At 40.2% G+C, this 17,133-nt stretch overlaps 1 protein-coding gene across 1 annotated transcript in view; it reads right to left on the reverse strand.

Annotated features, from left to right (window-relative positions):
• Positions 1-17,133, reverse strand: part of ALG14 (ALG14 UDP-N-acetylglucosaminyltransferase subunit) — a 152,592-nt gene that overhangs the window by 71,991 nt on the left and 63,468 nt on the right. The window contains exon 3 of the mRNA XM_004378792.2: positions 6,835-6,957. Within this exon, the coding sequence (XP_004378849.1) occupies positions 6,835-6,957 (123 nt within the window). The remainder of the gene's footprint in view (positions 1-6,834; positions 6,958-17,133) is intronic.

A 17,133-nucleotide genomic window follows, 5' to 3' on the forward strand; every position in this document is an offset into this window, starting at 1 on the left:
TCCCAGTCAAGAGACTGTGGCCACGGGAAGCAGAGGAGCCCGAGCCGGGGTGAAGAGGGGTGGGGGGTGGGAAAGCGCACACCGCAAATTACCGGCTGTTTTGTCTCCCACTGGATGCTCCGTAAAGCTGCTTTCTCGTACCCCCATTTGCTGGTCTCCAATAGGAGTCCAAGATGGTGGATCCGCGCTGCGTTAGCTGGTAGGGGACTTCTGCATGAATCTCTCCTCGCTCTCCGTTCTCTTTCAGTATTCTTACTCCATTTGGTGCTCGGCTGAGTTCTTCTTCTCTTCATTTGATGTTCTACAGTTTCAGGATTGTTGCATTCTCTGTTTGGCTTAGTTTTTCGGATCTTCGCTGTGGAGGGATGGCGTGGTGCTTCTGCCTAGAGCGCCATCTTGCCGGAAGCTCCTATTAAATGCTTCTTAATTGGTCTGAATGAAAAAATTTTCCATGCTGTGAGCCAGAAATGGTTGCATACAGTTTAGTGGATAAGGCTTTGGGTTTTGGAATCAGAGACACCTGGATTCTAATCCCAGCTCTGCTGTTTATTGCTTGTGCAAACTCTGAGGGCAAGTACTTAATGTTTCAGAGCCTCAGGTCCCTCATCCATAAAATGTGAATAGCAGTCTTACCAATCTCACGAAGTTTGAATGCAAAGTACTTAGTTCCAGGTCTGGCACATGTAAGTGCTCAATAAATGTTGGCTATTACGTACAACCCACCACGTACTGTGGTGGCTTGTGTGTTGCTGTGATCCTGGAATCTTTGCCACTGGTATTTCAAATACTAGCAGGGTAACCCTTGGTGGAGAGGTTTCAGCAGAGCTTCCAGACAAAGACAGACTAGGAATAAGGACTTGGTGGTCTACTTCTGAAAAAGTTGGCCAGTGAAAACCTTACAAATAACAGCAGAACATTGTCTGATATAGTACCAGAAAATGAGCCCCTCAAGTTGAAAGGCACTCAAAATACAACTGGGGAAGAGCTGCCTCCTCAAAGTACAGTTGACCTTAATGATGTGGATGGAGTCAAGCTTTCAGGACCTTCATTTACCAATGTGGCACGACTCAAAATGAGAATAGCTGCAAACATCCATTAATAATTGTAATGTGGAATGTAAGAAGTATGAATCTGGGAAAACCGGAAATCATCAAAAATGAAATGGAACATGTAAACATCGATATCCTAGGCACTAGTGAGCTGAAATGTATTGGTATTGGCCATTCTGAGTCAGACTATCATATGGTCTACCATGCCAGGAATGACAAATTGAAGAGGAATGGCATTGCGTTCATCGTCAAAAAGAACATTTCAAGATCTATCCTGAAGTACAATGCTGTCAGTGATCGGATAATATCTATATGTCTTCAAGGAAGACCAGTTAACATGACAATTATTCAAATTTACCCAACAACTACTAAGGCCAAAGATGAAGAAATTGAAAGTTTTTACCAACTTCTGCAGTCTGAAATTGACTAAACACACAATAAACATGGAGTGGTAATTACTGGTGACTGGAATGTGAAAGCTGGACAAAGAAGAAGGATCAGTAGTTGGAAAATATGGCCTTGGTGATAGAAAAGATGCTGGAGATTGCATGATAGAATTTTGCAACACCAATGACTTCTTCATTGCCAATACCTTTTTTTCAAAAACATAAACAGCGACTATACACATGGACCTCATCGGATGAATACACAGGAATCAAACTGACTACATGTGTGGAAAGAGACGATGGAGAAGCTCAATATCATCAGTCAGAACAAGGCCAGGGGCTGACTGCAGAACTGCAGACCATCAATTGTTCCCATGAAAGTTCAAGTTGAAGCTGAAGAAAATCAGAACAAGTTCACAAGAGCCAAACGTACGATCTTGAGTATATTCCACCTGAATTTAGAGACCATCTCAGGAAAAGATTTGACACATTGAACACTAATGACTGAAGACCTGACGAGTTGTGGAATGACATCAAGGACATCATACAAGAAGAAAGCAAGAGATCATTAAAAAAAACAGGAAAAAAAAAAGACTAAAATGGATGTCAGAAGAGACTCTGAAGCTTGCTTTTGAACATAGAATAGCTACAGTGAAAGGAAGAAATGATGAAGTAAAAGAACTGAACAGAAGATTTCAAAGGGCAGCTTGAGAACACAAAGTAAATTATTGTAATGAAATGTGCAAAGACCTGGAGTTAGAAAACTGAAAGGGAAGAACACGCTCAGCATTTCTCAAGCTGAAAGAATTGAAGAAAAAATTCAGGAGTTGAGTTGCAATACTGAAGGATTCTACAGGGAAAATATTGAACGAAGCAGGAAGCATCAAAGGAAGATGGAAGGAAGACACAGAGTCACTGTACCAAAAAGAACTGGTTGATGTTCAACCATTTCAGGAGGTAGTATATGATCAAGAACAGATGGTACTGAAGGAAGAGGTCCAAGCTGCACTGAAGGCACTGGCAAAAAACAAGCCTCCAGGAATTGACAGAATACCAACTGAGATGTTTCAGCTAGAGGTGCTCACTTGTCTATGTAAAGAAATTTGTAGAACAGCTTCCTGGCCAACAGACTGGAAGAGATCCATGTTTGTACCCATTACAAAGAAAGGTGACCCAAAAGAATGTGGAAATTATCGAACATTATCATTAATATCACACACAAGTAAAATTATGCTGAAAATCATTCAAAAGCAGTTGCAGCAGTACATCGACAGGGAACTACCAGAAATTTAAGCTGGATTCAGAAGAGCATGTGGAACAAGGGATACCATGGATGATGTCAGATGGATCTTGGCTGAAAGCAGAAAATGCCAGAAAAATGTTTACCTGTGTTTTACTGACTATGTTAAGGCATTCGACTGTGTGGAACATAACAAATTATGGATAACATTGCAAAGAATGGGAATTCCAGAACACTTAATTGTGCTCATGCAGAACCTGCACATAGACCAAGAGACAGCCATTAGAACAGAACAAGGGGATACTGTGTGGTTTAAAGTCAGGAAAGGTGTGTGTCAGGGTTGTATCCTTTCATCATACTTATTCAATCTGTATGGTGAGCAAGTAATCCGAGAAGCTGGACTATATGAAGAAGAAGGAGTCATCAGGATTGGAGAAAGACTCATAAGCAACTTGCGATACGCAGATGACACAAACTTGTTTGCTGAAAGTGAAGAGGACTTGAAGCACTAACTGATGAAGATCAGAGACCACAGCCTTCAGCATGGATTACATTTCAACAAAAAGAAAACAAAAATCCTCACAACCGGACCAATAAGCAACAGTATGACAAGCGGAGAAAAGACTGAAGCTGTCAAGGATTTCATTTTACTTGGATTCACAATCAATGCCCATGGAAGCAGCAGTCAAGAAATCAAAGGATGTATTGCACTGGGCAAATCTGCTGCAAAAGACCTCTCTATAGTGTTAAGAAGCAAAGATGTCATTCTGAGGACTAAGGTTTGCCAACCCAAGCCGTGGTATCTTCATCCGCCTCACAAGCATGCGAAAGCTGGACAATGTACTAAGGAAGACTGAAGAAGAATTGATGCCTTTGAATTGTGGTGTTGGTGAAGAATATTGAATATACCACAGACTGCCAGAAGAACGAACAAATCTGTCTTGCAAGAAGTACAAGCGGAATGCTCGTTGGAAGCAAGGATGGTGAGACTTCGTCTCACTAACTTTGGACATATTATCAGGAGTGACCAGTCCTTGGAGAAGGACATCTTGCTTGGTCAGCAAAAAGAGGAAGACATTCAACAAAATGGATCGTCACAGTGGCTGCAACAATAGTCTCAAGTATAACAGTGATTGTGAGGATGATATAGGACCAGGCAGTGTTCAGTTCCGTTGCACATAGGGTCGCTACGAGTTGGAACCACCTCAACGGCACCTAATAATAATAATAATGTGCAACACAGATTTTCCATTTCAAAACCATTAAAATGTTCAATTATCTAGCACTCACTCCAGAACAATAAGGAAATTACCTTTATTTATATTTTACAGATGACAAAGTGAGGGACAGAGACAGTTGGATAGATGAGCAGACTTACTAACTTAGGTGCGCACAGTTAAAAGGAAGAAGAAAGGCACCTGGCTGTTCAGACAACTCAGGTGATTTCAGTCCTGACACTGCTATCCTTTCTAAGAGTAGGCTCTTCTTTCACTTTTTCAAAGAAGTAAAGATGGAATACTGTTTTGTGATAAAAGTGTTAAAAAAGTCAATGGTGAAAACAGGAGAGATTTGCATGTTGTAATTTTGCTTTCATTGTAGTAAAAAAAAGGCCTCTTGACCATTAACTTTTTTCTCTTAAAAAAGGAATTTTCATTAAGTAGGAGTTCATTTTGTGAAGTCAACCTTATAAAAGTAGCTGATCAGATAATGTTCAGGTTTGAAATATTTTTTTTTAAACTTACTTAGTTTAAAATGGAAATAATTATTTCACATCCTCCCCACCTTTCTCCTCTTGTTCCTTTAGAAACATCGTAATAGTTTTTTCTTCCACTTTTTATGAGCAAATTTATGATGCTCATAAAATTTTAGACCAAGTTGAAAACAGAGAGAACATCTACCCCAATCCTCTTGTTTTAAGGTGGAAAATTGAGGCCCAGAAAGGAAGTGACTAAAATAAAATAAAAGCAAGAGTGGGACTGGAACCAAGGGTCCTGTGCCCAGTTGGTTACTCTTTCCACTACCAAGGATATCAAATACTTAAGCCAGGCAGACATCATCCATCGCGTCAGGATTTCCTTCTAAGCCTCAACATCTTAAAGTCCTACTTTGCCACACTCAAACAAGCTGTCGCCAGTCAGAGTGGCCAGGTCTCTCTAGTGATTTAATAAATGTAAGCCCAACATTTCCAGTTTAAAAAGCTGTTATGGATTGAATTGTGTCCCCCAGAAATATCTGCTGTAAATCCTAACCCCTATACTTGTGACGATAATCCCATTTGGGAATGCGTTCTGTTATGTTAATGAGGCAGTATTAGTGCAGGGTGTGTCTTAAATCACTCTTTTAAGATATAAAAACAGCAGACTAAACAAGGAAACAGATGGGAGAAGACAGATGCCACACCACATGAAGATCTCCAAGGAACCAAGGAACAAGGACCTTCCCCCAGAGCCAAATGAGAGAGAAAGCCTTCCCCTAGGGCTGGGGCTCTGATTTTCGACTGCTAGCCTCCTAACTTTGAAAAAGCGAATTTCTGTTTGTTAAAGCCACCCACTTGTGGAATTTCTGTTACAGCAGCACTATATAACTAAGACATATGCTTAAGTTACCCTTCTATTTGTCTCTTGTATTTTAGAAGTAAATAAGTTAAAGCTCTTCAGGGCAATAATGACCTTTCAGGGAAACATCTGAGTTCTATACACTAAAAAGGTGACTGCAGTACTGTAAGATAAGCTTATTTTGTCAAAAATTTCAAAAGAAATTTAAGCTAAATTAATCCATGGTGACATAAATCAGAATGTGGTTGCTTGGGGGCAAGGGCAGGGGGCAGGAGAAAACTTTTAGGGTGATGGAAATGTTATGTATTTTGATAGGGAGATGTGGGCCAAATGATAAGATTTGTGCATTTCACTGTATGCAAATTATATCTGTTAAAAACAATCTAAACTACTCATGTAGAAAATCCAGATTTTAAAATTCTCATCCAAAAGAGGGACTTGGACTGCAATCCAGTTGATGAAAGGCAATAAGCAAACTGGTAAGAGACCTTTCAAAATCACTGTGCCTAAACTCATTTCTGTTCAACTATTCATGAGGGTAACATACACTGTGCCAGAACTCATGAATTTGGAAAGGAAGTAGAGTTTCCTTTCAAGCTATGCTATTTAAGGGATTCTGCCTTAAATAGGAATGAGAGTATTATTTAAGAGTTGTATATACGACTGTGATAACATATCCACTGACCTGCATTGCCACCAGCAGTACGTTTGGAATTTAATAAGAGAAATTCATTCTTAAAGACTACAGAGAACTTAAAACCTTTACAGATAAGGAAGGAAAGTACATAGAGTCCACTAAGTCTTCACATTTCTCTTCTCTGTACTACACTTTCCTGTTAAAATCTAAGTGTGTGTAATGTTCTGCCCACTGCATGCCGTACTTGGTAAACAGACTTGACAAAAACAAAAAAGATCACTGAAAAGGTATGAAGAATTGTCTCTTCTCTGGCTGATGAACACACAATGTCAGCTCAGGGCCTATGGGTGGAATGGTGCACAAATTGGTTAAAAATATGGCAGTATTAGTACTTATTGCCACCAAACAAAGGGGAGAAAGGGACAAATTTGGAGCTCATGTTATAGCTTGGAAGGGAAGGCAAATATCTCACCTTTTACAGCAAAGTGCATTCAAAGGATAATTTTGTAACACACTGGTAGTCCCCGACTTACAAGTATTCAAGTTATGATGAACCACACTTACAACCGTCCTTTTTTTTGTACGTCTTATTGTTAGCAGTATAACTACACACACTGTTGCAGCACATAATTTGATGTCATCAGATGTGTAAGTTTATATGTAATGTTTCCAACCCCTAAAGACAAATAAAGATTGGATTTATAAAGATACTGATACTAAAAGGCAATAATAATGAAAACTGAAAAAAACAAAAAATGAGGTATTCGACTTATGTCAGAATTGACTTATGATGGAGTCATAGGAACAGAACCCAGTTGTAAGTTGGGGACTACCTATTCATAAAGTATCTAGTACAATACCTGGCACACTGATAAATGGTAGCTATTAAAGAAAACAATATATACTGTCACTAATAAAGGATCCCTAGGAAGGATCCTTCCCTCTCTTTAGTGATGGTCTTACATACCAAATCTGGCTTCAGTCTGAAAGTCAGCGGGAAGGAGTACAGCATGGAGTACAACGTGGTGAGCACAGTGGAGAGCCAGGACTGCCGCACCTCACGGCTTCTTGGAATTCGGTCAGTGGTATACTAGAAAGAAATAGTAAAAATCCAAATCAACTGGGCACCAAAGTTAAACATAGTAACAATTAACATTTGTAGAAAGAGGAAATGCTTGTTTGTTTGCTTTTTAAATTTTATTGTGGTGAAATATATGAAACAAAGTTTTGCCATTGTAACCATTTTTTTAGTATATAATTGTGACATTAATTACATTCACCATATGGTGCTACTATCACCACTATTCATTTCCAAAAGTTTTACATCACCGAAACAAAAACTCAATGCTCCTTCGGCAATAACTCTCATTACCTCCTCCCCCTAACACCTGGTATCAACTAATAAACTTTTGTCTTCATGCATTTGCCTATTCTAGATATTTCATGTTTAAGTGCGATCATACAATATTTGTCCTTTTACGTCTGACTAATTTCACAGAGCATGTTTTCAAGACTCATCCATGTCATAATCTGCATCAGAATTTCATTTGTTTTTATGGCCAAATAATACTCCATTGTATGTTACATACCACATTTTATTTATCCATTCATCTGTTGATGGACACTAGGGTTGTTTCCACCTTTCATCTATTGTGAATAATGTTGCAGTGAACACTGGTGTAGAAGTATCTGTTGGAGTCTTGTTTATTTTTCATTTTAATTCTAACCACTTTTAAATTAGAGTTATAAAGCCTATTTCATGCCTGGCTCATATATTACTCACATCATTGAGTTGTAACAGAAAATTTCCTAAATATGATTTAAAAAAATGTTCAAACCAGTTTTGACAATAAATTTGGGATAATTTTTATATAATATGTTTTAAGCAAAGGCTAAAATACTGATATACGAAGAGTTATTACAAATAGATATATATAAAAGACAAATAACCTGGCATCAAAATTGGCAAAGGAGATGGACAGGTAATTCCAAACAGAAGAAACACAAACAACCAATAAATATATGAAAACATGGTTAACAATTAAACACAAAATAAAACAACCAGTCACTTTTCAACTACTTGATTGGCAAAGATTGTGGATACCCAGTGTTGTTGAAGGTGTAGAGGAAAAGACACTCACAAATATATTGCTACAATCTTTTGGGAGAGCAATTTGAAAATATCTATCAGAATTTAAAATGTGTTTTAAAATCTGGCATTTCTGCTTCCAGTAATATATCCCAGAGATTTACTCACATGCTTATCCACTGTTTTACTGTTTGTATTTGGAGAAACTGGAAACAGCCCTAATGTCCCTCAGTAGGCATTGGAGAAGTCCATACAATAATTAGAAATATGATAACAAATGCCATAGATTAATATGACTTTCCGTGGAAAATGTTCCCAGATACGCTGTTAAACTATACAAGTTGCAGAACAGTATATCTAATATGATCCAGTGTCTATTAACAAAATAATCAAACACGTGTGTGTGTGTATGTATGCATACATGGATTAGTATTCACATAGAGAAAATATGGAACTATGTGCCACACATGTACAAAGGAGATGACCTTATAGAAATTTTTCATGCTCCAGATTGTATATATGTTTGAACTTTGCATGTAGTACTTCTGTAATCAGAGAAACCAATGTTTTTTCTTTGAATCAAAGTTCCAAATATATTGGTATCTACTGGTGGGTAACAAATAACCCAAATTTTAGTGGCTTAAAGCAAATACTTATCTCACACAGTTTCTGTGGGTCAGGAACCCAAGAACGGCTTAGCTGGGTGGTCCTGGCTGGCCGCTCTTGTGAAGCTGAATTCAAGATGCTGACTGGGGCTGCAGCATCTGAAGGCTTCCCAAGGACTGAAGGATCCACTTTCAAGGAGGCTCACTCAATGCTCGGCAGTTTAGTGCTAGTTGCTGGCAGAAAGTCTCAGCTCCTTGCTATATGGACCCTTCCATAGTGTTGTCCTCATTACATGATGTTGGCTTCTTCAAGAGCACGTGATCCAAGACAGGGCAAGGCAGTAACCGCAATGTCTTTTATAATCTAACCTCAGAAGTCATAATTTGTCATTTCCACAAAATCCTACTGGTTACATAGGTCAATCCCATTCAATATGAAAGGGACTAAAATGAAGAAGTTGTCAATGATTTCATTCTACCTGGATCAACAATCAATGTCCATGGAAGTACCAGTCAAGAAATCAAATGATGTATTACACTGGGTAAATCTGCTGCACAAGACCTCTTTATAGTTTTAAAAAGCAAAGATGTTACTTTGGTGATAAGGTGCAACTGACCCAAGCCAGGGTCTTTTCAAACACCTTATATTGCATGTGAAATTGGACAATGAAAAGGGAAGACCGAAGAACAGATACATTTGAATTTTGGTGCTAGCGAAGAATACTGAATATATTGTGGACTGCCAGAAGAACGAACAAATCAGACTTAGAAGAAATACAACCAGAATGCTCCTTAGACATGAAGATGGCAAAACTTTGGCTTGCTTACTTTGGACACGTCATCGAGAAAGACCAATCACTAAAAAAGGACATCATGGCTGGTAAAGTAGAGGGTCAGTGAACACAAGGAAAACCCTCCATGAGACTGACTCACACAATAGCCACAACAGTGGACTCAAACATACCAACAGTCATGAAGATGGCATAGTATCAGGCAACATTTTATTCTATTATATATAAGGTTGCTATGCTAAAAACAACAACACCATCACAAAGGTGTGAACACCTGGAGGTGAGAGTCACTAGGGGCTTTCCTGGAGGCTGGCAACTACAAAAGTTAAGCTAGAGAGTAAAAAACTAAATATCTGATATATTTCTCCTTGCTTTGATCCTGAGGAAGAATATGCTTCTTGAGAAAAGAACAGTAGAAAAGCCTTTTTCTAAACTAGCAGAAGTCATATAACTATTAATTCTAAATTCCCCGCATTCAGAAAAGGTGTGAAATTGCTTTTGGAGGCTTCCGTTATTCTTCAAGAGGGTATAAGCGCAGCCCTACATACTCAGGACAAAGTGAAATGGGCTTCACACGTGACCACTCTGTTCCCACGTATGATGATAAAAGATACTTCCTCCTCCTCCATGGTAAACTAGTGGAGAATAGGAGAATTAGGCTCAATATGTTACTCGCTATCATTTATTAAATGAATGTTGTTGTTGTTTTCCTTCCAAAGGCTTAAGGTATTATATATTGTATCAGAAAATAATACTGAATATTTTCCAAACTATAGACCATACTGGGGGCAGTTACCATGGGGGAAAAGCTTGTGTAAGGTTTGTGCTTGCTTAATTTGTAGGAGTTATTAACTGAAAAATAAAACAAAAAACATAAGGGGCAAAATAGCACTATACTCGTATACTCATTGCCTTTGAGGGGAGTCCGACTCATAGCCACCCTATAGGACAGAGTAGAAATGCCCCATAGGGTTTCCAAGGGGCAGCTGGTGGATTCGAACTGCTGACCTTCTCGTTGGCAGCTGAGCTTTTAACCACTGCACCAACAGGGCTCCGAAATAGTACTATAGATCCATAATTCCTAATCAGAAACTTTTTGGGCCAGAAGTGTTTTAGACAAGTAATATGGTGCATATACCATATATTATATAATATCCTCTTTGGAGTTTGGGGAAGTAACCAAACAAATTAATATCTCTGCAGCAAAACATGAGTATTCACACTAAGTGGGATAAAAACTATAAAGAATCTCACATGAATTCAAATCAGGTTTTGTTGCCTGTGACAAACTTCAAATGTTTTTTCAGTTTTCAGTTTCTAGGATTTCAGATAAGGGACTGTGGACCTGTGCTACAAAACAAATTAGAATCCATTGAGATATCATGCCATTGTTATTATTATGGTAAAAATAACCCTCCCCCCACCAAAACCAAACCCATAACTCATGGCCACCTCACGTATATCAGAATAGAATAGTGCTCCATAGGGTTTTCAGTGGCTGCAATCTTATGGAAGGAGCCCTGGTGGCACAGTGGTTAAGCGCTCAGCTGCTAACCAGAAGTTTGGTGGTTTGAACCTACCAGCTGCTCCATGGGAGAAAGATGTGGCAGTCTGTTTCCATAAAGATTTACAGCCCTGGAAACCCTATGGCGCAGTTCTACTCTGTCCTATAGGATCACTATCAGCTAGATTCGACTTAATGGCAATGGGTTTGGTTTGGTTTAATCTTATGGAAGTAGATACCAGGCTTTTCTTCTGCAGCACTACTGAGTAGTTTTCAGCCACTAACCTTTCCAGTCTTACAATTTTTTGGACATTACTTCCAAATTTTGAAGTCTGATCTCAATATTAACATTTTATTTGAAACAGCACAGGTGCTTATTATTTTCCTTTAATTTTTTAAAACTGTGAGCATGTAACTTTGTAAAGAAACAACAAATAATTATTTCCAGGTTATACTTGAACAAAGCATTCCCAGGAACTGAACAGGTGATCAGTTAGACTCTGCCTCACTCCATCTCAGCTTCAGGAAGCCGAACACCCAGGACTGGTAAGGCCTATGCAAGGTCGTCTGGGATAGAGGTAGCTTTCCTAGGACTGTACATGGAAGTATAGTCTACATCTCATTCCACAAGAATGGAGTAGTAGAGAAAATAGGTTTAGGAAGTCCCCAGTTCATTCTTAGGAAAAGAATATAAACAAATGGCGCCAGGTTCTAGGGTGGGAGCTAAGGGGCCTCCAAGTTGTAAACTGGAAAAACAGACCTGAGGGTTAGAAAACAATGCCAGTGAGTAAAGTTTGAAGACCTCTGTTTTGACTTCCAAGACCATCCTCCTAGCTTCCAAATCAGATGATTGGCTGCAGAGGAGAAGTGTCCATTCCACTTGGGGGCTGGAACTAACTGGGCCAACAAACTATATGCTTACAGTGACCAACTGCCTGCTTTGCAGAGGACGGTCCCAGTTTCCACCTGCTGCCCCAGCATAATTATTAACAGTGCCTTCTTTTGCTCTCAGAAGTATATGGCTACCCATAGTGTAGGGTAGTGAGTAGCTTCTTTCAAATCAGAGGGAAGGGTATTTATTCAGAACTACTCAAGGCAATGTGATGGAAGAATGTGCACTAAGGTCAAGGATGAGAGTTTCAGTGGTAGCTAGGAAGAAAGCCAATGTCTTGGTTATCTAGTGCTGCTATAACAGAAATACCACAAATAGACGGCTTTAACAAGAGAATTTTACTCTCTCACCATCTAGGAGGCTAGAAGTCCGAATTCAGGGTGCCAGCTCCAGGGGAAGGCCTTCTCTCTCTGTCAGCTCTAGAGGAAGGTTCTTGTCATCAATCTTCCCCTGGGATAGAAGCTGCTCTGTGCAGGAACTCTGGGTTCAAAGGACACACTCTGCTCCTGGTGCTGCTTTCTTGGTGGTATGAGGTCCCCCTGTCTCTCTGCTTGCTTCTTTTATATCTCAAAAGAAAGATCGGTATGTCAGACAGCAGGCCACTGGTTCATGGGCTGTGGAGGCCAACGAATCCCAAGATTGGCAGGCAATATGGCAGGTCACTAGGTCAAGTCCCAAGAACCAGAGGACAGATGATGATGAGACAGATGAAGGATCCAGAGCAAGTGAGTGAGCTTAGCCAGAACGTCCATATATATACTGGATGCATGCCACGCCCCTGAGGAAACTCCCCTTACAAATGATTGGCTCATCACATCATGGAGGATGAGTATATCATTACAAAATTGTCAAATTACAACATTACATAACTACCAAATTACATCATTACATGACTACCAAACTACGTCATCACATAACTGCCAACCACCGGAAATCATGGCTCAGCAAAGCTGACACATAACCTTAACTATCACAGACCCCAAACTGAACTACCATATTCTCCACCAAAGCATGCTACTCCTTCTGTATACCCAGGCCAGAAACTGACAATCAAATGAACAGTAGGGTCTATTATAAACAGATGCTCCTGCATAGACGTGAAGACAAATGTTGAGGATGGCATTGAGGGTGGGGAGGTCTGTCCTATGTTTTCTTCCACTGAAACCTCCACAAATATTCCATATCTATTCACTTATTCTCAACACCCCTGCTTCTCCTATGGTCTAAGTCATCACCATCTCTTAACTAGTCTTTTTGTTTCTCCTTTTGCTCCCCCACAATTCATTCTCTACGCAGCCAGAATGATCATTTTATAGGGTAAGGTGGATCCTTCTTTTCATTCTCCTGCTTTAAACCTTTAGACGCTTCCACTGCACTTGGGACAAAATTCAAATTCCTTGTAGCCCACAATGTCCCATGTAATCTGGTGCTGGCCTATCTCTCTATCACTCTGCTCTTTGCTCACTCACTCTTGCCTTGCTGGTTTTTGCTTCTGTTCTTTGAATATATCAAACTCATTCCCTCCTGAAGGCCTTCTCTGTTCATACTGACCAGGTTGCTTTGCCCCCAGATTGTCTCAGAACTAGCTCCTTCCTGCAAATTAGGTCTTAACTTGAACATAATTTCAGAGAGAAGACAGTTCTCCTCACAAGCCCTAATGCTTTTTACCTCATGCTTTCTATCTAAGCTCCCTGATTAAGCAGGGGCAGTGGCCACGTCCTATAACACTCTGTATGCCCACAGAGCCTCCCGATGCTCCCTGCACACACTTGACTGATGTATATTCCCCCAATATATGGACATTCTCCACCACACCTTCTTATTTTACTGTTTTCACAGCAATTACCAGTACCTCAAATTAGCTTGTTCACTATTTGCTTGGTTGACTGTTCTCTGCCTCTCCAAAATGGAAGTTCCATGAGACAATGGGATTTTAAGTTTTTCATTATTGCAGCCCCAGTGCCTAGAATGGTGCTTAGCACATTATGGGTACTCAGTAAATATATGTTGCACAGATAAATGATTATCATTACAGTTTCCAGAAGCCCAGTCTGTGGTTTATGCTGGGGGATGGTGATGGGGAAGAGCTGACTCCTACCTCATATCAGGATTGTAAGAAACCAACTAATCCAATTCCCTCACTTAAAAAATGAGGAATCTGTAGTCCAAAGGACTAATGGACCATGACTACCACGAACTCCACCAGACTGAGTCCAGCACAACTAGATGGTGCCCGGCTACTACCACTGACTACTCTGACAGGGATCACAATAGAGGATCCTGGACAGAGCTGGAGAAATATGTAGAACAAAATTCTAACTCACAAAAAAAGACAAGACTTACTGGCCTGACAGATTCTGGAGAAACCCCGAGACTATGGCCCCTGGATACCCTTTTAGCTCAGTAATGAAGTCACTCCTGAGTTAACTTCACCAAAGATTAAACGGGCCCATAAAACAAAATGAGACTAAAGGGGTACACCAGCTCAGAGACAAGGAAGAGAAGGCAGGAGGCGACAGGACAGCTGGTAATAGGGAACCCAAAGTCGAGTAGGGGAGAGTGTTGACATATCGTGGGATTGGTAACCAATGTCATAAAACAATATGTGTACTAACTGTATAATGAGAAGCTAGTTTGTTCTGTAAACCTTCATCTAAGGCACAATTTAAAAAAAAAAAGAGGAATCTGAAATCGAGAGAGATATGGAACTTGCCCAAGGTGCCCAAGCCAGTAAGTGCCAGTGCCAGGACCCAAACCCAGGTCTCCATGTGTCCTGAAATATGCCGCTGACTCATCCTTGCATGGGTTCTCTTGGATCTGTCTCACTGCTGAGAGCCACCTTCCCCAATACTTAATGAGATAAACCAGCTTCCTAGCGAGCAATGTTCCCTGCCTCCTGTTGCTCCTAAGTATAGCCAACTACCCACCCTGACCCATTTCTTTCTCCTCCCTTGTTTTTCAACTCACCTACCCTATTATCTACAGCCTCAAACCCATACAGGCTGTAGACTCTTCCTGGCCCTTTGGGAACTGAGCTCCCTGCCTCCTCCTATCCTATTGTCTTTGGTGCCGTTTTGCCCTAGAGGTTTGGCTCACCAACCCCACCTACCACTGCTACCAGTGGCTCTCTACCTGTCCCTGAGACTTATGGGGGAAAAAAGTAGAATACGGACATAGAGGCTTCGAAATTTTCAGACTTTTCTCTTGAACCTTAGGCCTCAATGCCCTTCTGGCAAGTTCTGTTGTTCTGTTACTGCTCCTGCCTGGCACCTACCTAGGTTATGCTCTCCGAGAAAGGATGTTTTAGTTGCACCCTATCGCGCCACACAGTTCAATGTGTATATCCTCCAGTACATGCATATTTTAGAGCGTGATCCAGTCTCTTTTGCACAATTAGCAGTAATATAAAAGGCAAGTAAGTGAGATTCTCTCTTTCTCTTTCGTTTTCTCCCTACCATACAGAAAAAAAGACATATCTGAGTGAAACATGCTTTCTATCTATCTAAGTTCCCTGATTGAAGAGGGGCAGGGGCTATATCCTGTAATTCTTCATATGCCCACAGAGCCTCCTAATGCTCCTTGCACACACTTGACTGATGCATAACCAAATGTATACTGGCAAGACAGACAAGAAAAGTGGAACGCCAGAGAGTAAAAAAATAAAGTGGATTTTTTTCAGACATCTAGTTTCTCTGAAAGTATGTGGAACACTGAGTTAAAATACTAATAGTATATGATTACTTTTAACTTTTAAAGTATCTTCCAGAATTACATCACCGTAAAACCCACAAACGTATCTGGCTTTAGATTTGTGATAAACTAAATAGAAGTTTATAGTGATTTAGATGGAAATAATTCTATCAAGGAATCCAGATGGCTTCAGAAACCACAACAGAGCAGATCAAGTGGTCTATGAAGTCATTCTTTGCTGTTACCACACTCTGAAACGTACAATACGTTTATCATTTAATGAATGCCACACTATTGCAGAACTTTGCCAGTAACACAAAATTAAAACGGTAGAATATCATTCAACCAAAAAATGGTTTTAGTTATCCTTCATAAGAACTTTTTAATAATGCAAAGTATAAGATATACATATTTTTAAAAAGTATGTTGGATAGTTCCACCAATCATTCTGAAATCAAGACGACCCCATAATTTACCACAAAATTCTTTTATAATAAATGAATGTCCTTCACATATTTGGCAGATACTCAGATCTTGGGAGCTAATGAAGAAGTGTCAGGAAGTGACATCTGAGTGAGGGAGCAGTGGGTTCCAGACTGGGTGCTATAGCTAACCAGCTCTGTGATCTTGGCAAGCCAACCTCTCTGGACCTTAGTCTTCCACTGTGAAATAAGGAGGCCTGGCTGAGATCCAACCAGTTGCTGTCAAGTTGATTCCAACTAACGGCGACTCCATGTGTGTCAGAGTAGAACTATGCTCCATAGGGTTTTCAATGGCTGATTTTTGGAAATAAATCACCAAGCCTTTCTTCCAAGATGCCTATGGGTAGACCCGAACCTCTGTCTTTCTGTTAGCAGCCAAGTGCGTTAACCGTTTGTACAACCCGGGGGCTGAGATCAGGGACCCTCAATAAGCCACTGTGATTCTACAATAGCTCTCAAGTCTGACCTGTCAAAGACAAGAGAGGCTGTCATTCCAGGTCTGCCCCACTCTTCTCTTTACCTTAAGAAGGCCCCTCCCTGTAGTGGTCTCAGGCTTCAGGGAATTAAAAACAGTTTGTTCCTAAAACAATTATGGAACACCAGCCCAGAAGATTTCTAAAGTGCAATATAATGGACATTTGTTGTCCTCTGTAGCCTTTATTGCTTTCTTCTTTTGCCAACAACACCCCAATTTTCCTTTAGGTAACTCACTCCTCTCATATTCCTAGCCACGTAGTTTATGGTGGCAATTCACTAACATCCCTGTTTCCTCCACCCCAACCTCTATCTTCAAGAGTAGGCCCAGAATGGTGAAGCATTGTGGAACAGCCCTTACCCCTGACCACAATGAGTGGCTGAGAGAAGGGCATGTAACGCAACTGGAGATCACGAGGCAGGAGATGTTAGCTGGGGCTTCTGGGAAAAAATAAAAGCTTCATCTCTCTCTCTCCCATGTGCTATAAGAGGCTCTCTTCTTCCTCAGACAGTCTAATGCCCAATGAGCACCTACTAGGTGACAGGAACTAGGCTAGGAAAACAAGGGTAAATAAGACACTCACAAGAAAACCACCACAGTTTGGCAGAAAAACACAAGAAAACTAATCATTGTAATCAAAGTGATAAACACCATATGAGACATAATTGTTAAATATAAAGTTAGCACCATGTAAGAAATAATTAACTATAGTTTGATAAGCAAGCTAGGCTTTATGGA

The sequence above is a fragment of the Trichechus manatus genome, unplaced genomic scaffold, assembly GCF_000243295.1.
Source record: "Trichechus manatus latirostris isolate Lorelei unplaced genomic scaffold, TriManLat1.0 scaffold00058, whole genome shotgun sequence".
Classification (NCBI taxonomy): domain Eukaryota; kingdom Metazoa; phylum Chordata; class Mammalia; order Sirenia; family Trichechidae; genus Trichechus; species Trichechus manatus.